General features: G+C 40.2%; 1 protein-coding gene across 5 annotated transcripts in view; it reads right to left on the reverse strand.

Moving 5' to 3' along the window:
• Positions 1 to 21,139, reverse strand: part of FAM169A (family with sequence similarity 169 member A) — a 63,500-nt gene that overhangs the window by 14,640 nt on the left and 27,721 nt on the right. For all 5 annotated transcript variants that reach the window (XM_055124007.1, XM_055123994.1, XM_055124017.1 and 2 more), the window contains 7 exons: positions 20,816 to 20,901; positions 15,180 to 15,351; positions 9,424 to 9,603; positions 6,477 to 6,605; positions 5,223 to 5,335; positions 3,018 to 3,057; positions 2,403 to 2,544 (listed from right to left, as the gene is read on the reverse strand). In XM_055124007.1, the coding sequence (XP_054979982.1) occupies positions 2,403 to 2,544; positions 3,018 to 3,057; positions 5,223 to 5,335; positions 6,477 to 6,605; positions 9,424 to 9,603; positions 15,180 to 15,351; positions 20,816 to 20,901 (862 nt within the window). The remainder of the gene's footprint in view (positions 1 to 2,402; positions 2,545 to 3,017; positions 3,058 to 5,222; positions 5,336 to 6,476; positions 6,606 to 9,423; positions 9,604 to 15,179; positions 15,352 to 20,815; positions 20,902 to 21,139) is intronic.

A 21,139-nucleotide genomic window follows, 5' to 3' on the forward strand; every position in this document is an offset into this window, starting at 1 on the left:
ATACTAGATTTGGACCCTGCTAGGGTGAGGAATGATTAATCTGGCCTGAGTGCTGTGGTCTGAGCCTGTGGCAAGATGTTGCCAGGAGAGCTGCCTTGCAAGCCTCAATGTATCCCTTGCTATGTCCATACAAAAATAACTAGTATTGAGATGTTAATAAGTTCCTGGACTAAGGAAAAGAAAAAAAACTTTAAGAGTGAGGAAGGGCTTTGGAGTGCCCTGCCCTCAGGAAGGGCTTTCTTATGTTGATTTTGCTACCTGGCTGGGTGTAGCCTAGAGGGCAAGGTGGGAGAGACAAGAAGGAGAAGCCAGAGAGAGGCGGGAGTTGAGCGGTAGATCCAGAGAGAGGCCGGAGCTGGGAGTGTGGGAGATGAGAAAGTTTGAAGATTGAATAAACGGTAACTAATCAGCAACCAGCTTGGTCCTCGTTCTTCCTTTGCCTGTCCTTGACCACCGGCCGTCCCGATCCAGTCCACACACTGCGGTTCCAGAGCACCGAACGCGGGTGGTGAGACAGAAACGCCCGGAGAGCCCGCGAGTGCACTCGCCCCTCCGCGAGCCTTAGTTTTTTACACTGCTTGGCTAATGTTTGGCGTTATGACAATGATGTCATCAGCAAAGCGGAGGTGGTGTAATTGCCGACCGTCTATCTTCACTCCCATTCCTTCCCATTCCAGTCTTCAAATGATGTTCTCGAGGGTGGCACTGAAGAGTTTCCGTGAAATGGTATCACCCTGCAGCACACCTCTCTTTACATCAATGATCACTTCCTTGTAGAATGGTGAGATCCTGGTGGTGAATCCACAATACAGCTCTCGGAGGATTTTGATATAATGAGTTTGAACGCCCTGTTTGGCTAGGACTTTAATGACTGCTTCAGTCTCAACAGAATCGAAAGTCTTCTTTAAATTGATGAACGTTAGGCAGAATGGCATCTTGAACTCTTGCGAAACTTCAATGAGTTTGGTCACTGTGTGGATATGGTCTATAGTGCTGAATCCCCTTCGGAACCCAGCTTGCTCGCATGGTTGTCCTTCGTCTAGTGTTCTGCCTATTCTATTCAGGATGACACGAATATTCACAACTTGTAGACAACAGACAGCAGGAAGATTGGGCGATAGTTGCCGATGTCGTGGATGTCTCCCTTCTTGTACAACAGAACGGTCCTACTGGTTTTCCACTGGGACGGAACCTTGCATTCAGACAAGTAGCATGTAAAGAGCCGAGCCAGTGTATTGACGAGTACTGGAGGCAGATTCTTCAGGTGTTCGGGTCTGACCTTGTCCGGACCAGGTGCTGTACGCATCTTTACCAACGAAATGGCATGTCGGATTTTGTAAGGGAGGACGTTGGGAACGACATATCCATCCTGCGGAATTTGGTATGTGGGCAGGTGGACATGGCTATCAAAGAGATCCGAGTAGAAGTCATGAATAATCCTCTCCATTGCCTTTCTGGAAGATGTGATAGATCCATCGGGACGTCGGAGGGCAATCATCTTGGTCTTGTCGTTGGCGAAGGACAGGAGAGCGTTGCGAATACTTTTCCCAGCTTCTGCTGCACTGGCCAACACTGCTGCTCTTCTCTCTTTCAGGTCTTCCTTTATCACATCTCTGCACAGCTTTTCGAGCTCGGAGGTTAGCTTGTGGTTGCCTGAGGCTCGAGCCAAACACGTTGAGGAATGAGCTGGAGAGTTTCCAAAGACAGGCATCCTCCTCCCCCATGCCGCTCCCCTCCCCCACTGACTACTGCCAGGGATGTGATTCCTAGGTACATAGCCCTGAGCTTTCCTGGGTGTGACCCCAAAACAAAAATTAAAAATAAATAAATAAATAAATAAAACAAGATAAATTAAAATGGCCAAGTTATTAAAGTTATTATTGGAAAATACAAAAGGAGATAAGAGTTTTGACACAAATATTCTGTTGATTCAGTTGACTATTAAATTCCAGGAAGAGCTGACTATTGTCAATAGTTTTCAGTAATTTATAAATTAAATCCAGTAATCCAGTATAATGATTGTTATAAAGTAAATTTGAGGATTTTTTAATTAGCTAATGTCAGCAGTAACTATAGTTACTGGAAAATTAAAAATTGGTGATAATGATTTGGACATTATCATAATGTCCAAGAATGTCCAGAATATAATCTGAACATTCTGGATTTTTACACACAAAAAGATTAAATACAAATTTATTGCACACTCATACTAGCAACTTCTCCCCATATTACTTCAAACTGACATTTCCCACTATTAAGTACAATCAATAATCTTGTAGAAGAACACAAATACAAATTCCTATATTCATGTCATTTGCTACACAAAATAGTTGTATTTAATATTAAATGCTAATTTGGAAATAATAAATAACGTAGCGAGAGTAAAATAAGCAATACTTTACTTGTTTGCTGTAGGTGAAGTCTGGGAATTTTTTTCACCTTCGCCTTGAGAATTAAACTCTGAATCCAGAAACCGTTTCCCAATCTTTGGCCGCTTTAGATGACTACTTCGAGTACGAGTGGAAACTGGTGTTTTTTCATGACCTGAGAAATAGCAGCAAACCTGCTATTCAGCAAGTATTCAAAGGATTGCCTATTGAAGCATCTTTAAAATGTAAGAACTCTGCAAGTTTACATGTACCCCCGGTATAAACTTTATATGCTTCCCTTCTCTCACATACACCAGGCTATGTCAGTATCTTTCTTTAAATTAAGAAATAACTTTGTCAACATTCATTCCACACAATTCTAAGTTACCCTGAGGTCTTAAAAAATATCTTTTTTCCACTTATATTCTTAGAGCCCAGTGATCTTGGTAGAGACAGAGATTCCAGTCCCTATTTACAAGTAAAGGAAGAAAGAAAAGAGAAGTTTACTCTGCTTACAAGGCAGAATCAATGGCAGGAATAACAAAATAATCCATCGAGATTTTACAGACGGACACATCTTCACTTTAAACACACTCACACAGCCTAATTTTAAGTGTTTCGAGCTGACATAACAGCTAAACGTCTTACCTTCAGGAGTGCTTGCAAAGGCATCTTTTAGAGAACCAATCTAAAAACAGATTATAGGTTAAAACTCAAAGGTTTAGAAAACAATTTCCCCTATGGGTCTCTTTCATTCACGGTATCAAAGAAATTTTTTAAAAAACACTTTCCAAATAGCATTTCTGAATTGACTGAGAAAATCTATTTAAGCAATAAAAAGGCTAGATTGTAGCTACAGCTTACGACAAGCTGAAGACCTCATCAAAACATATAGTACTTCAAGTGCTGTACACTGTAATTTTCTAGTATTCAGTCATCAGCTACTCTTTCTTCACAATCCATGTGCTTTCCCTGTTCCTCATCTACTAAACACTTCAACATCTGTTTGCTGATATATCCAAATTTAAGTACCTTTCCAAATTTCCAGAGCTTTATCCTCAATTAAACATCTCCCCAATGAATGTTCCAAACAAGTTCATAACCACCCTATCCCAAACTGAACTCTTTCCTGGAAATAATCCCCATTCTTAATGGCAATTTTAAAAAAATCAGTTATTTGGCCATAAACCTGGATCATAAATCACTTCTTGTTCTTCCCTAACAAGTCGGCACAAGCCTTCAATCTGTGTACAGTTAGATTTTTTTTACAAAATTATCTAAATTGGGGCTGGAGTGATCGCACATCGGGGAGGGCGTTTGCCTTGCATGCAGCCAACCCGGGTTCGATTCCCAGCATCCCATATGGTCCCCTGAGCACCACCAGGAGTAATTCCTGAGTGCAAAGCCAGGAGTAACCCCTGTGCATCACTGGGTGTGACCCAAAAAGCAAAAAAAAAAAAAAAATAAAATAAATTATCCTTGAAAATATTTCAAATTTTTCACTCAGTCAATTATCTTGCTAATTAAGACAGGAAATAAGAACAGAAATTTCCCAAAGCGCTTGTCTCTGAAATGTGACACAGCCAATACTCATTAAAAATATATGCTTATATCCACGGGCATGGAGTGCAGAAAAGGGTCAAGAAGACTGTGAAGTTAAAGGTTGAACTAACTTGTCACAGAGTCCATGAAGCCTGAGCTCCTTAGGCTTTTCCTGGTCTGTGGGGTTTTTTTTTTGGTTCTTTTTGTTTTTTATGGATTGGATCGATAACAGCGGGTAGGGCGTTTGCCTTGCATGAGGCCGACCTGGGTTCGATTCCTCCATCCCTATTGGAGACCCTGGCAGGCTACTGAGAGTATGCAACCCGCACGGCAGAGCCTGACAACCTCCCCATGGTGCACTCAATGTGCCAAAAACAGTAACAACAAGTCTCACAATGGAGACGTTACTGTTGCCCGCTTGAGCAAATTGATGAACAATGGGACAACAGTGCTTATATCCATATATAAAGTAAATTATGACTACAATATCACAATGAAATTAGAATCTAGAATTCTCTTCAATGTACAGATATTTTAAGCAATATTAAGGAAGTTCTAGAAAAGGAGCTAATAAGTCCTCAGGAGTTCAGTAACAGGAAATGATTTACTTTCGGGTGATCTAATATTTGCAAAGTACATAGTATATGTACTTCGGTATATATTGGCTCTCAGTTTCTACATGACTGTATATCCAATCACCTACAATGACTTACACTTATACAAATTTATAGTTGGAAGGATATAATTACACATACATGAAGAAGCATGCAAATGCTCACTGCTAGACCAATTGTAAGTAAAAAACTTACACACAATGTTAAAAATAAATAAATGATGGTATTCATATATGATAAATAGCATGCTACCATGTAACAATCATTCTAAAGCATCAGTGCCATGGTAAATGCTTGCTTTATTATGTTAATGGAGAAAGGCAGCTGGAAACAACACAAAGGAACAAAAGCAAAATAATGTAAAACAAATACATACTTTATAGTATTATGTGTATATAAAAATTCTAATTGTTACTATACTTGAGGTCTATTTACTATTAGAGACTTATATATTCTTTTATGCTATTGTTTTCCCAAATTCCTATTAGCTCACCATACAAGTAACTTTATTAAAACTGCTTTTTTTTCACAGAAAACTAACTCCCTAGTGACCAGGTTATCTAAAGATATCACTAAGACTACCACAGTAGAAATTATACAAGCTTGTTTAATAATCTATAAAAAAAACTAAAGTAACAGTTGAATTTACTTAAAGAAACAGAATTTATTTCCTACAATAAATACACCGTGTACTTACTGTCAGTTGCGTATCACTAGACTGATTGTCTTCAGTTCCCGCTTCGTATTCTGGAACACTGGCAAGTCCATAATTTCCAGATACAGATCTTTTAGCTTCATTCTGAGAAACAGCTGTGTGTAAAAGAATTGCAAAAACTGTAACTAAGCCAGTACTTTAATATTCTTTATAGTGACTTACACAAAATCCTTGAAGAACTACCTACACAGAAAGTTGCTAACGATTTCGGTGGGGGGACAGCCTGTTCACGAAAATTTTACACTGAAACCTTCCAGAGAGGCCTTTTAAAACTACCACATCTAGTGACTTTGGAGAGAGATGCATGAGTCTACATCATAACCTTTGATTTTCTGATGCCTATTCTATGCTGCTGTAGCACTCTTTGTTTATTTCTTGCCCATAAATTCCTACTGGACTATTAATTTGCTGGACAGTAATTAAAGTCCCCACTTACTACTAACTGAAGTGTGAAAAGACAATTCAAACTTGAATAGAAGGTCTGTTACTAGAGACATATTACAAGATACCAAGTGTCTGGTTATGGCTGAAAAGTAAGACACAACTATGCTTAGGTTTTTCTCTTTCTTTTTCTTCTGATTTTTGGGCAACACCCGATGAGGGTACCCAGCGGCGACTCCTGGCTCTGAGCTGAGGAGCCCAGGCCATGCTGAGGACAGAACCCAGGGCTTCTGCATGGAAAGCATGCACTTGGCCCTTTGAGTTCTCTCTCCAGCTCTTACGCACCACTTTGAATCAGGACAAAGTACACAGTCACAAACTTAGTCACAAACTTGTTCATGATTGGGTTTCAGTCATATAATGTTCCAACCCCCATCCCTTCACCAGAACACAGTGCTTTTTAAAGGTGGGTTTGTATTCAAAAATGAAAAAGATATTTTAAGAGTTTCTGGGGGTCACACCTGGCTGCAGAGGTGAAGTCTGGGAAGCTTTTTCACCTTCACCTTGAGAGTTAAACTCCGAATCCAGAAACCACTTCCCAATCTTTGGACACTTTAGATGACTACTCCAAGTACAAGTCGAAACAGGTGTTTTTTCATGACCTGAGAAATAACAGCAAAACTGCCAGCAAAACCGCTGGCAGTGCCAAGGGGCTCTACTCCTGACTCAATTCTCACTGCTCGGGAGCACTCCTGCTGGTGCCGGATACTAACAGGGAGAGGCCAGCTGCACAAGAGGCCTGTTGCCTTGTCCTGTATTATCTCCTCAGCCCCCCACCCCAAACTGAAACCTTACCTTTAGTTTTAAGGGTTTCTCTTTGTAATGCTCTGCTGATTGGTTTTCGCTGGTACCAGTGTCCAACACCTTCAACTTCCCAAAGAAGTTCATGGTCTCCTGGATATTTTTCAAAGTACTGTTTGCAAGCTGGAAAATACATTTAAAATTTTCTGGAAATGGCAAATACTGGCTTAGAAAACATAAAGAAGATGAAAAGCAAGCTGCCTTGTTCCCTTAATGGAACTAACATCAAGGGAAATCAAAAATAACATGTGAAATCAAAAATAAAAAGACAATTGAAGAAACTTAGAGTCTTATTCATGAGTGAAAATCCTAAATAAAATCTCAAATTAAAGTTTAACAGGACCAAGCAATAAAAAATTTAAGTTTTTTTATCTTTAAAGAGAAAAGTACTAGGGGTGGAGAAATATTATAAGACTTAAAGTGTGCACGTATGGCTTAATCACAGGGAGCACAAATGGTCCCTGAGCACCACCAGGGGTCACTCTTGAGCGGAGAACCAGAAATAGTCCCTGGGCATGGCAGTTGTGGCCCAAGTACTAATAAATAAATAAAATTACTAAAAAGTGTTATGATAAACATAATAGAACAGAACAAAATGATTGTTAGAGTCAATCAACAGGAATAAAAACACCAATTCTCACCAAAACATTCTATAAATTACGTAACATTTTTAAAAAATCCAACGGTATTGCCACACCTAGCAATGCTAAGATTACTCCTGGCTCTGCACTTGGGAATTAATCCTGGTGATTCGCAGGTGACCGATATGGAACTCTGATCTTGCAAGGTGAGTGCCCTACCTACTGTACTATCGCTCCAGTCCCTGCACCTTATTACAGAAGAAATATTCGTTAGATTTTATCCACAAGGCACCAAAGAATCTTACAGTGGCATTAAAATGAAAACCAAAAGAGATGGGAGATGTAGGGTGAAAAGTTGGTAAGAAGCACAAGAGCAGTCAGGGACAGTATGAGATGTGGAAGAGACGGTTTTTATGTTTTTATTGAAAGCCATCAGATCAGGCAAGGCTTTGAGGCTGGCCAAGAGCAGAGGCAGACTCTGAAACACTCGAGAAACTATTACGTATTTAGTTACATGGCTGGATACAAAACATGTAAGACAATCTCTCTCAAATATGTAATAAACTACCAGTGAGAAAAAAATAATAGGAGACATTCTTCACTATAAACACTATGAAGATAAAATTCCCATAACAATTTGACTTTAAGAACAATATGAAGAAAATGTAAGTGATGATTGGAACAAAATCATATAATTATCTATGCTATAAAATAACACTGCTGAACAGAAAAATATTATGTCAATTCTCTATAAGCTAATATTAAATATGAAAGTTTAAAGGTAATTCCTGATTCCACAAAAATCTCAACAGAATTTCTTTTTAAGTTTCTTAAAAATTTCTTTTTAAGATAGTGGTTTCTTGGGGCTGGAGAGATAGCACAGCGGGTAGGGCATTTGCCTTGCACGAGGCCAACCCGGGTTCGATTCCCAGCATCCCATATGGTCCCCTGAGCACCGCCAGGAGTAATTCCTGGGTGCAGAGCCAGGAGTAACCCCTGTGCATCGCCGGGTGTGACCCAAAAAGCAAAAAAAAAAAAAAAGACAGTGGTTTCTTAAGTCCATACAAGAAGATAAGCAGGAAAAGTTAGAAAATTAAACCAAGAGAAGATGATTATTTCCAGATACTTAAAAAATAATTATTTAAAAACCAGGACATGGATGATAGCTCACAGGACCAGAGCATGTGCTTTATTTGCTTGAGAGGGCTCTGGGTTCATCCCCAGCATGGCAGGGCCCCCTGAACACTGCTACCACTCAGTGTGGTCCCCCAAACAAATAAAAAGATACAATTAACAAAATGCAATATGAAGTGTTTAGACTAGGCTTAAACAGATAAGAGGTGTAATTTAATAATAATTAGTATTGGAATATGAAGTGTTTATACTAGGCTTAAACAGACAAAAGAGATGTAATTTAATAATAAGTAGTATTCAAAACTATGCAAACCAAATATAAAAAATATACGGTTGGGGAAAAGCAGTTAATGTAGGATCTTGTAAGCAGCAAAATACTTTCGAATTATTTTATGAAAATTTCCTCAAGCTGAAAGGGAAAATAAAAACAAAATAAGTTAATCAAATAAATTAAATAAATTAATCAAATAAATTAATACTACAATAATTGAGGACTTGTTAAAGGACATTCCTGAAGGAGAAGAAAATTATATCAGGTGGAAGTCTGGATTATAAGAAATGAAGAGGCTGAAAATAATCAACATGTGGGGTTATCAGAGGGACTTTCCCCTTCTCATTTAAAATTTTTCTTACAGTTGGGATGAGGTGAATGGTAGAATGTAAGCCTTTCAGGTAGAAAGCTGTGTTCAATCTTCCTCCCCAAAAATCCCAAGTTACATAAAACATAATTACTTGAAACAAACATGCTATGGAGTTTATAATAGACATCGAGCTAAAATACATGAAACCAATAACAGAAAGGACAACACAGAGGAAGGAAATACATATTTGATGGCAAAACAACAGTTGAAAACTGTGATAAATAAAGTACACATTTATTTATTCATTCATTTATTTTGAGAGGATTCCCACACGGTGCTCAGAAGCAAAATGTTCTGGAATTAGATATTAGCTACGGTTTGAACACTGCAAATATACCCACTGCCACTGAATTGTATATTTTAAGAGGATGAATTTTATGGCATATGAGTTATATACTCAGTGTTTTTTTAAATGCCACTAGACATTAACAAATTATATACATAAGGGTTCATTTCTGAAAGTAGGTCCTAGGCAGACTAGAATATGAAACCCTTAAATATTGCTATGTGCCGACTTATAATATTCTGCAGAAACAAGTCAGAAATGCCACTAAGTACAACATTTTTAACAACCCATTCATTTACCTGTGTACATGAGAGAGGATAGTGGATACCGTAAGCCAAGTGCATCTTCTGTAAAAGAATCAACAAAGTCCTCCAGCATATGAAGCCCAAATTCTATGCCTCGGTATTTCTTTCTTACAAACATTGTGTCAAGAACTGGTAGTTGGTAGCTTTGAGTAAGAAATGAGGTACATATACTTCCTGCAGTCATAGGAACAAACCCAACAATTTTTCACATTAAAAAGGCCATATGTGTATATACATACAGTGAATAATACATGAGTTAAGTCTTTCTAAAAATCTTTCTATATCAAGAACATTGAATACAAATTTTTGTTTTGTTTCATTTTGGGGTCACATGCAGCGATACTCAGAGGTTACAACTGGATCTGCATTCAGGAATTAATCCTGTTGGTAAATTTAACAGATAATCCAACAAGCAAACATGACCATTAACATTTTTCAAGGCCTTGAAAGTAGTGCTCCTTGGCAACTGCTAGAAGTTATTGTAAAATTAAAATACATGACCTTGAAATAGTGATTCAAATACAAAGCAAAAATGAGAATGGAAAGCACTGTAAATTTTAGTTATCAACAGAAAGTCTAAGGCTGTTTACTACTACATATGCTTTAGGACAGCACTACTTATGTGAAAGAAATTATCCACAAATAATTTTTTCCATATAAACATTCCTTCTAGTATCAAAAACAGAAACCATCCTCTGTGTCAAAATGGACAATTTATGGAATTTAGAAGTGCCCCCGAGGCAGGTGCATTCTTCCACTCTCCAACTGAGCCCCAGCAGCCGAAAACCTCCAGAACCCAATCGCCACTATGCCCATGGCTGATCTTTACAGGCTCAGAACAAGCCTCATCCATGAGAATGAATCTGCTGAAAAATATTCAATACCCTACATGGTAAAATATTCAATCTGCCGAAAACCTCAGGTATGCGGGTTTTGTGACTGAAATCTCCAGGCTCTCACGAAGTTGGGGATGGGCTACCTCCCCACTGCTCCCTGTCCCTCTGGGATCCTAGTGGACATGCCCATGAACTGCCTCTGGCACCATATCAACTCATTAACGGCCATGATCCAGAGACATACAAATAATTCTCTGAAGACAGCAACATGCTTCAGAGATGCCACTGGACCCACTGTATCCAGTTAAAAAATTAACTACAGCTATATCACTCTATTTAAAATTTCAGAATTCCCAAATAATAAAAATCCCCTCACAGTGGATTTCTGATGAAGAGGAAGCTCCATCTTCAATCTCTCTTCACCCCACAGACTTCACCAGTTAATTCAGGACACAGAGAGCTCCAAACACAACTTCAGCCTTCACAACTTTTTGCCTGCACAACTTTTTCCTTCTTTCATACAGAGAATCTCTCCATGTCTTTTAATAAGAATTGTCTTTCCAGGGCTGGAATGGTAGTACAGCAGATAGGGCGTTTTGCCTTACACGAAGGCGACCCAGGTTCGATTCCCAGCATCCCATATGGTCTCCCGAGCACTGTCAGGGGTAATTCCTGAGTGCAAACCCAGGAGTAAATCCTGTGTATTGCTGAGTGTGACCCAAAAAGAAAAAAAAAAGTCTTTCCTTCCTCTCTCTGCCTGACAGCCTTCAAAGCCACTTTTATTTATTTTTTTTCTTTTCTTTTTGGGTCACACTCGGCAATGCACAGGGGTTACTCCTGACTCATGCACTCAGGAACTACCCCTGGCAGTGCTTGGGGGACCATATGGGATGCTGGGAATTGAACCCGGGTTGGCCGAGTGCAAGGCAAATGCCCTACCCACTGTGCTATTGCTCCAGCCCCCAAATTTTAAATAAACTTCACTCTCTTGAAACACTTCCCTTAAACAAAATCAACTGCTCACTCTTCAATGAGTACTACTGCTGATGAGCTATGATTAGTTGTTTACTGGATACAGTTCTCTGTCTCTTCCACTGGACTTTTGCTGAAATATGAGCTTGTCTCATGACCAGTATTTCCATTCTACATGTATTTCCAACTCTACATCCCGCAACCCCAATAAGCAGAACCCTTATTGAAAAGCATTTTGAGATGTCAGCAATTGAACCCAGAGCCTCATGGATAGACATATACATGGAAAGTGTTTTACCACTGAGCTATATCCTCAAACCCAAAAAGCATTCAGTTTTATAAATGGTTAAAACAACAGCTGAAAGCAGAGCAGCCACCTCCTTTCCCAATGCTACACTTCGGAGAGCCACAGTGTAATCTGGGTGGCTGCATGTATTTGTTCATTTCCCTAAGAAGGGGATTAACCTACACAGACTCAAGCCTGAAAACAAAACCTCAAACCTGTTTTTACTTTTGGGCCACACCCAGCGATGCTCAGGGACTACTCCTGGATCTGCACTTGGCAGTTCTCAGGGGACTATATGAGATGATGAGGATTAAACCCAGATCGACAGTGTGCAAGGCGAATGCCCTACCCGCTGTACTATTGCTCAGGCCCCAAAACCTCAATTCTTGAGAGAGAAGAGATAGTGCAGGTGTTATGTTGGCCTTGCAAGTGCATCACCCCGGTTCTGTCCACAGAACTGCAAATGGTCTGTCCCCCAAGCATTGCTGCAGTGATCAGCAAGCACAGAGCTAGAAGGCCCCAAGCATTGCAGGGTGTGACCGACCCCTCAAAAAAACATCTCTTAATACCCCAGTTCTTCTTCAGCACAAACTTCTGCTGGGATCAGCTAGTACAGTGGGTAAGGAGCTTGCTTGCACAGGGCTGACAGGTTCAATCCCTGGCATTATATATGGTCCTCTGAGCCCTGCCCAGCGTGATCCCTGAGTGCATAGCCACAAGTAAGCCCTGTCACGGCCAGATGTGCCCCCAAAACAAAAGAAAAAAATTAGTGTCTTGAATGTCACTCAGCTGGAAGAGCCTGTAACTTCATAAACAAAACCCCCCTTTAACTGTATAAAAGTTATTTTTATCTCAATGTATCAACTTCTTGTTTAATTAAAATCACAAGTGTGACTTCATAAAGCATTAGTTCAATGCTTACAAATTTATCTGATAAATATTTTATCTTTTGATACTGGTACAGTATTTGAACCAGGTTGGCCACATTCAAGGCAAGCATCCTAGCCACTGTATTAACTTTCTAGACCCAGTATTGCTTTCTAATAAGTATATTAGGAATATTTCTATCACAAAGAGTTTTTCGCTACCTGTTTTGAACAGTTTTACCACTTTTTTAATGCTTGCATTTTTTCTATATAATAAGAATATTTCCACAGTTAATTCCTATTGATTCAAAAGTTAATACAGGATATGTCTAATGATAGTGTTACTGGCAGATGAAAATTAGTGCTCTAAGCAGAGAAGAAATAAAATAGTAATACTGTAATCAATAATCAATCAATAAATAATCATGGAAGGTGCTAAAAGACGTAGGAAAGTAACACCTGAACTTAAGAGAATATAAAAATGATTTAACTACTAGAAGAAGTGAAAACCAAGGCTGACTCTCAGAGGAGGACCAGATGCACAAAAAACAAACATCAGTATGCTCCTAAAATCAAATAATTGTAATCACAAGTGCTATAAGAGTGCATTATCTGAAAATTAAATGGGCGTGTTATCTGAAACAAAGGTTCCCAAACTTATTTGAACTTATTTCCCCCTTTGTAGGAAGAAAAAAAAATATCCAGTGTCTCCTGGAAATCAATCTTCTACAGCATACAGACAGAAGATAATAGTTGCCTTGTACAAATCCAACATTGACTCAATTCCTGATACCACATATGGTTCCCAAGCACCACGAGGAGTGATCCCTGAGCATAGAGTCAGGAATAAGACCTAAGCACCAGCAGGTATGGCTTAACTGTCCGAGCCCCCCCCAACCCCCCGCCAAAAAAAAAAAAAGAAAAAGAAAAGGGGAAATGTGTCCCCAATAGCACCTGGCGCTACTATCATCAACTTCGATAGTCCAATGCTTCCAGTCATTATCCATTTTAAGAAATACTGATCTATAACAAGATCTAAATTAAAAAGTACAAACATATGTGCTCCAGTATCTGTGAGCTGGTTTCAGTAAGAAATCCTCAAGGAATCCGTGAAAGAAGCAAAAAGCCTCCAGTTTCCATAGGAATTATCCAGGGTAAAATAAAGCATCAAGCAATTAATTAAATCACACCACTGAACTAAACTTATTCCTGAAAGTCTTAAAACCATGAAATGATGTCTTTTATACACATAGCAAAAAGCTTTTACTTAAAACACATCACTGTCCTCTCTATATATTAACGCTGTCATTATGGAGGTATAAATTTTATAATTTTATAAGCTTTTCAAAGTTATATTTGAAATTTGCAATTTGTATTATTCCATTTCAAATTTATACAAAAAAATCTAAAAGGGGAACCAGGGGCTGGAGCGATCACACAGCAGATAGGGTATTTGCCTTGCACGCGGCTGACCTAGGTTCGATTCCCAGCATCCCATATGGTCCCCCAAGTAGCAACAGCAGTAATTCCTGAGTGTATGAGCCAGGAGTAACCCCTGTGCATCGCCGGGTGTGACTCAAAAAGCAAAAAATAAATAAATAAGATAAAATAAAAGGGGAATCAAAGTATTTCCTAAACAACCAAGTCACTGTAAGCTATAGACCAGTGTTTATTCTTAGGGATTAAAAAAAAAAAAAAAAGAGTTCTCGGGGCTGGAGTAATAGCACAGCGGGTAGGGCATTTGCCTTGCATGCAGCTGACCTGGGTTTGATTCCCAGCATCCCATATGGTCCCCTGAGCACCGCCAGGAGAATTCCTGAGTACAGAGCCAGGAGTAACCCCTTAGTATCACCAGGTGAGACCCAAAATAAGCAAAAAAAAAAAAAAAGAGTTCTATTGTTGACTACATGGATTAATTCTCATCACTGGTATATAACCAGTAATAATGAGTGAGGTATCATAACTATTCTTCATATCATGTGCTATTATCTTTCGGCCAGATTAGATAAGAAGGTCTAAGTTTGGGAGGTTTAAAATGTGAAAAGATTAAAAACAATGTGAGCAGTCTCAATGAAATGTGTTTTGACTAAGGTACAAGACCAGACCAGCTATGTAACTGTGTGTTATAAGGTGTGGGGTGGGTGGGGGTGGGTAAATGAAGTAAGTAGGTTAGATCTTTTTGGTCCAGTAGCTCAAGGACACTGGACAAAACAGGGAAACAGGGAAAGGAAGGCGAGGCTAAGCCAGTCTTGAAGAAATAAGGCTAAGCCAGTCTTGAAGAAATAATTTGGATCAGACATCCAAATTTCAGAAAACTGATGAATTCAAGGCTGTTTGGAGTATCTAAATATCCAAAATAAGTTTTTCATGGTAATTAACACATCTATCTTTAATAGGTCAGGTTGAATCAGCTACACTAAACAGAAAAATGCAATGCATTTGACCCTTACGTGTACAAGGTTTGAAGGAACAGATACTGTTGGTAACAGTAAAAATTCAAGTCAACAACAACCTTTAAATACGGGAAGGAAATGGGAGGGAGAAAAAGAGACAAACTAGAGTTAAAACTTACAAGTCCTTGTCCACATATGTGGAGGGAACAGAAAATGTGTTCATTTTTTTATTTGTATTTTGGTTTTCCTCGAGACTTTTCTATCAATTCTCACTTGCAGAGAACGGTAGACTTAAAAGTATCCCCCTCTCCATCATTTCAATATTAATTCTAGATACAGTAATTGAGATCTAAAAAGGTTTCCATAAAGTATAGTTATATAACTTTTGAAGACTCACCTGTAGGCTTAACTGAATAAAAACCAATGGCCTCTCCATTCGTCCACAGAATTTTAGCATAATCGTTACTGCTATGACACAGGAATGGGATCTCATTTCTCTCCATTTCCTGTTTTCTATAAATAATTCGATTCAGAACATACAGAACCACTCTCTCCCCAAGAGTCCTCACCTACAAAGAGAGTCAAACACCGGGCGTAATAGTTACAATGTGTATCCATTCTGAGGTGCTGTTCACCACATTCCTGACCACACACCTGACATGGGCATCGAAAACACTTTGAACGCATCCAAAATTAGTCATATATATTTAATTATCACGGAAATGAGACTGATCATTTGTATCAGTAGCAATCCATTTCTATAGACATGTTACACACAGAATACTTCCTGTCAGCAAAATTCTTTTTAAAAAGGGCAAAATGGGTGCCCAAGGAACCAACCCCCAGCATCTCCCCTTCAGCGCCTCAGATGTTCTTTCTGTCTCCAGCTCCCCCGGGGTCTGCCCTACTCTAATCAGTACTCCCTATCGCGAGTGCTTCAGTTCTTTCTCGCGCCATTCCAGTTTCCACATTAAGAGAATGAAACAGTGAGGGAAGGTTTAGTGTTATCCCCCTAATGTCTTTAAGGACAATTCCTTCATTTGCTGAGTAAAGGCATAACGATACTCTTAGAAAAGAAATATGTCTCAGGGCAGGAGCAGTAGTACAGGGGTAGGGTGCTTGCCTCTCACATAGCTGACTGAGCCAACTGAGCACAGATCCAGGAGTAAGCCCTGAGCACCACTGGCTGTGGCGGAAAGACCCCCGACTCCCACCCAAGAAGAGAAAAGGAATCATCTTTACCTCATCTTTTTCAGGTAAAATGCTTATTTAACAACTATGCTTTGCTATGTCTGTCTGTCTCTCTCTCTCTCTCTCTCTTTTGTCTCCCTCCTTCTCCTCTCCCCCTCTGCTGCCCCCACCCCTCGCTGTCACCTTTCCAGATCCAATGAGGGCAGTGCACTGGGGAAGGCTACTGAAAACACACTTGCAGCAATCCCTGGATGGAAACAGCCTCGCTTCCTACCTCAGCTACTTCCTGACAGCAAATGGAGATCTTTTCTCCATGGACATCTTTACTTTACAAACTTTACTTACTTAACAAGTAAGAATTCTGCCCGTAAAGTCTATTTTCCTACAAGTCTACTTAAAAAAAAAAGTAACGTGGAAGTTCAACCTCTAGTTTTTTGAGAATCGTCCATATTGTTTTCCAAAAGGGCTGAATTAGCCGACATTCCCACCAGCAGTGTAGAAGGGTCCCTTTCTTCCCACATCCTCTCCAACAGAGGTTGCTTTTGTTCTTTTGGATGTGTGCTAGTCTCTGTGGTGTGAGGTGGTATCTCATGGTTGTTTTGATCTGCATCTCCCTGATGATTAGTGATGTAGAGCACTTTTTCATGTGCCTTTTGGCCATTCGTATCTCTTCCTTGGGAAAGTTTCTGTTCATTTCTTCGCCCCATTTTTTTTTAATTTATTTATTTTTAATTAGAGAATCACCGTGAGGGTACAGTTACAGATTTATACACTTTTGTGCTTATACTTCCCTCATACAAAGTTTGGGAACCCATCCCTTCACCAGTGCCCATTCTCCACCACCCGTAAACCCAGTGTCCCTCCCACCCTCCCCAATCCCATCTCCCCCCCACCCCACCCTGCCACTGTGGCAAGGCATTCCCTTCTGTTTTCTCTCTCTAATTAGCTGTTGTGGTTTGCAATAAAGGTGTTGAGTGGCCGCTGTGCTCAGTCTCTAGCCCTCATTCAGCCCGCAACTCCCTTCCCCCACATGGCCTTCGACTACAATGTAGTTGGTGATCGCTTCTCTGAGTTGACCTTTCCCCGGAACGTGAGGCCAGCCTCGAAGCCATGGAGTCAACCTCCTGGTACTTATTTCTACAGTTCTTGGGTGTTAGTCTCCCACTCTGTTATTCTATATACCATAGATGAGTGCAATCTTTCTATGTCTGTCTCTCTCTTTCTGACTCATTTCACTCAGCATGAAACTTTTCATGCCCATCCACTTAACTACAAAATTCTTGACCTCCTTTTTTCTAACAGCTGCATAGTATTCCATTGTATAGATGTACCAAAGTTTCCTCAACCAGTCATCCGTTCTGGGGCATTCGGGTTTTTTCCAGATTCTGGCTATTGTAAACAGTGCTGACTTCGCCCCATTTTTTGATGGGGTTGGATGTTTTCTTCTTGTAGAGTTCAACCAGTGCTTTATATACCATTGATATCAACCCCTTATCTGATGGGTATTGTGTAAATATCCTTTCCATTTGACCCAGCAATACCACTGCTGGGAATATATCCCAGAGAAGCAAAAAAGTATAGTCGAAGTGACATATGCACTTATTATGTTCATCGCAGCACTGTTTACAATAGCCAGAATCTGGAAAAAACCTGAGTGCCCTAGAACAGATGACTGATTGAAGAAACTTTGCTACATCTATACAATGGAATACTATGCAGCTGTTAGAAAAAATGAGGTCATGAAGTTTGCATATAAGTGGATCAGCATGGAAAGTATCATGCTAAGTGAAATGAGTCAGAAAGAGAGAGACAGACATAGAAAGATTGCACTCATCTGTGGAATATAGAATAATAGACTAGGAGACTAACACCCAAGAATAGTAGAAATAAGTACCAGGAGGTTGACTCCATGGCTTGGAGGCTGGTCTCTCATTCTGGGCAACTCAGAGAAGGGAACACCAAGTAAAATGTGGTCGGAGGTCATGGGGGGGGGGGGGGTGACACGTGCCGAATGTAGACTAGAGACTGAACACAATGGCCATTCAGCACCTTTATTGCAAACCACAACACCTAATCAGAGAGAGAGAACAAAAGGGAATACCCTGCCATAGTGGCAGTGTGGGGTGGGGGGGAGACGGGACTGGGGAGGGTGGGAGAGATGCTGGGTTTACTGGTGGTAGAGAATGGGCACTGGTGAAGGGATGGGTTCTCGAACTTTGTATGGGGGAAACATGAGCACAATAATGTATAATTCATTTCAATTCTTAATGTAATTTTATTAGATCAATAAAGTCCAGATAAAAAAAATAGTTCCTAGAAACAAAAGATTTGTAAAGTGGCAGGTTACACAATCAATACCTAAAAGTCCGTATCTTTCCTATATGCAACAAATGAAAGAGAAGAAAGATGTTGTTTTTTTTTAATCCCATTAACACTAGTTGCCTCAGAAAATCAAGTACCCTGGAATAAGCTTAACTAAATAGGTAAAGTAGGGACCCTCTGCTCCTAAAGACTATGATCCGAGAGGTCTTCTAACCCATTTTGGTGCCCAGAGCGGCTTCTTACAGAAATGCACCTAGACTGTGAACTGAGCTAAAATATCAGAAATCCAAAACTGCGCAGCTGCTGTCTCAGCCGCGTGAGCTCATAGTCTTCATTCTCAGCAATGGAAAACAAATTGTTAAATGATGCCTTTTTAGCAGGCCTGATTGTTGGGGGTAAACTCCAAACAATAATAGTGAGTTCTCTATAGAAATATTGAATTATTCAAAGTATAGAGAGAATACTTTGAATACTTTGAAAAAAGTGAGGATCATTAGCTACTCAGGTAGGGGGTGGGAGGGGGGTATATTGGGGTTCTTGGTGGCGGAGCATGTGTACTGGTGAAGGGATGGGGGGGTTAATCATTGTATGACTGGAACTTAAACCTGAAAGCTTTGTATTTTTTTCATGGTGATTCAATAAAAAATAAATAACTAAAAAAAAAAAAAAAGTAACGTGGGGCTGGAGCAATAGCACAGCGGGAAGGGCGTTTGCTTTGCACATGGCCGACCCAGGTTCGATTCCCAGCACCCCATATGGTCCCCTGAGCACTGCCAGGGATGACCCCAAAAAAAGCAAAAAAAAAAAAAAAAAAAGATTGTACCCTGATATTCTGAAGACCAAACCCACACAAAACTCTGAAGGTAGCAGAAAGGTCTCTTATTGACTACATGGATTAATTCTCATCACTGGTATAAAACCAGTAACGTAAGTGAGGTATCATAACTGTTCTTCAAATCATGTGCTATTATCTTTCAGCAAGATTGGATAAGAAGATCTAAATTTGGGAAGTTTAGAATGTGAAAAGATCTAAAAACAATGTGAACATTCTCAATGAAAGGTACAAGACCAGAGCAGCTATGTCACTAGGTGTTGTAAGGTGTGGGGTAGGGGTGGGTGGTATCATTTTTGACACCAAAATTAAGCCTAATAGCAATGGAAGGGAAAGACCACTTCAGTCAGCTGGGGCAGTCTGGCACTAGTCTGCTTCCTTGAAACTGCTTCAGGTCTCTCACACCTCTCTTCGTCTCAGGTGAGCAACTAGTACAGGCGTAAACAGTGAAGATACTGCTAAGACAGTGGGGCTTTTCCGGATAGCCTTAAGGTTGTTCTGTGAGATTTTTTTTTTCCCCCTTTTGGGTCACACCCAGCGATGCACAGGGGTTATTCCTGGCTCTGCACTCAGGAATTACTCCTGGCGGTGCTCAGGGGACCATATGGGATGCTGGGAATTGAACCCGGGTCGGCCGCGTGCACGGCAAACGCCCTAACTGCTGTGCTATTGCTCCAGCCCCTGTTCTGAGATTTTAACCATGATTTTACTTCTACTTAGCTAAAAGCCCGTATTTCTTTAAATCTAGTATATATAATATGGATAATTAAAGTTGGCAGCATATACATGTATATACATATGTATATGTGTATATATATATACATATATGTATATGCTGCCAACTTGGTTTGATCTTCATGGTGTACATGTACAATTGATTTATCTTTGCCCTCTGGGTGGTACTTTACATATATATATATATATATATATATATATATATATATATATCCCTATTTTCATCATGCCAGATCCTTCTCCCGTTCAGCACTATGAAATGCGACACGGGCAGGCAGGCACACACAGGTTCCCCTAAGTACCTGATAAATGTGGCAGGGACAGGGGCTGGAGCGATAGCACAGCAGGTAGGGCGTTTGCCTTGCACGCGGCCGACCCGGGTTCGAATCCCAGCATCCCATATGGTCCCCTGAGCGCCGCCAGGGGTGATTCCTGAGTGCATGAGCCAGGAGTGACCCCTGTGCATCGCCGGGTGTGACCCAAAAAGCAAAAAAAAAAAAAAATGTGGCGGGGACAGAGGAAGGAAGCTGTGTGGTAGGACTGATGCCCACCCTGCACCCTGCTAATGGAGGGCTATAGCCTCTAGACTCACCAATGCAGAGATGGCCCCTCTGAGGGGCAAGTGCCAGTCAGTCTCTCCTGGAGTCAGAGAAGCGAAGCAACCACACAGAGAAAACACGTGTGTTTAGAGCCCACAAAATAATCAGAAGCTGAAGCTGACAGGACAGAGAAACTGTGCACTCTTCCTCATCCAACTGCCAGGTGCTTTCAAAACCCCATCCACCTCAGTGTCAGTATGAGTGCCAGTTTCTTAAGAATGAACTTCAGGGGCTTAATATAACCTAAGTGCCCCCAGATGAACAGACCCTCAAAGACTTACAAAACTGTTGTTTACAGGAAACATACTGTAATAGCTGCATAAGAAAGAGTTTTAAAGTGACAGATCTCGTTACCTGCTTCAGCCCCTCTCTGGAAGGATCAGATGTTTTCACAATATCATCAATAGCCCACCACTGATCAGCAAGGTAAAGAGCCACAGCTGGAACAGAATATAAAGCTAGTAAGATATAGGTCTAAACTGTAGACCCATTACTATCTGCTAAGATTTACATAAGTACCCTTCGTTATACCCATTTAGCCTTATTTCTACTCTATTTCATCCATTAAATATTTAATCATAAGCAATTAGGAATTATATTTTATCGAGATATATAGATATGCACACGCATGCACACACACACACACACACACACACACACATACACACAAAGACTAAA

This window comes from Sorex araneus, chromosome 1 (assembly GCF_027595985.1).
Source record: "Sorex araneus isolate mSorAra2 chromosome 1, mSorAra2.pri, whole genome shotgun sequence".
NCBI classification, from domain to species: Eukaryota; Metazoa; Chordata; class Mammalia; order Eulipotyphla; family Soricidae; genus Sorex; species Sorex araneus.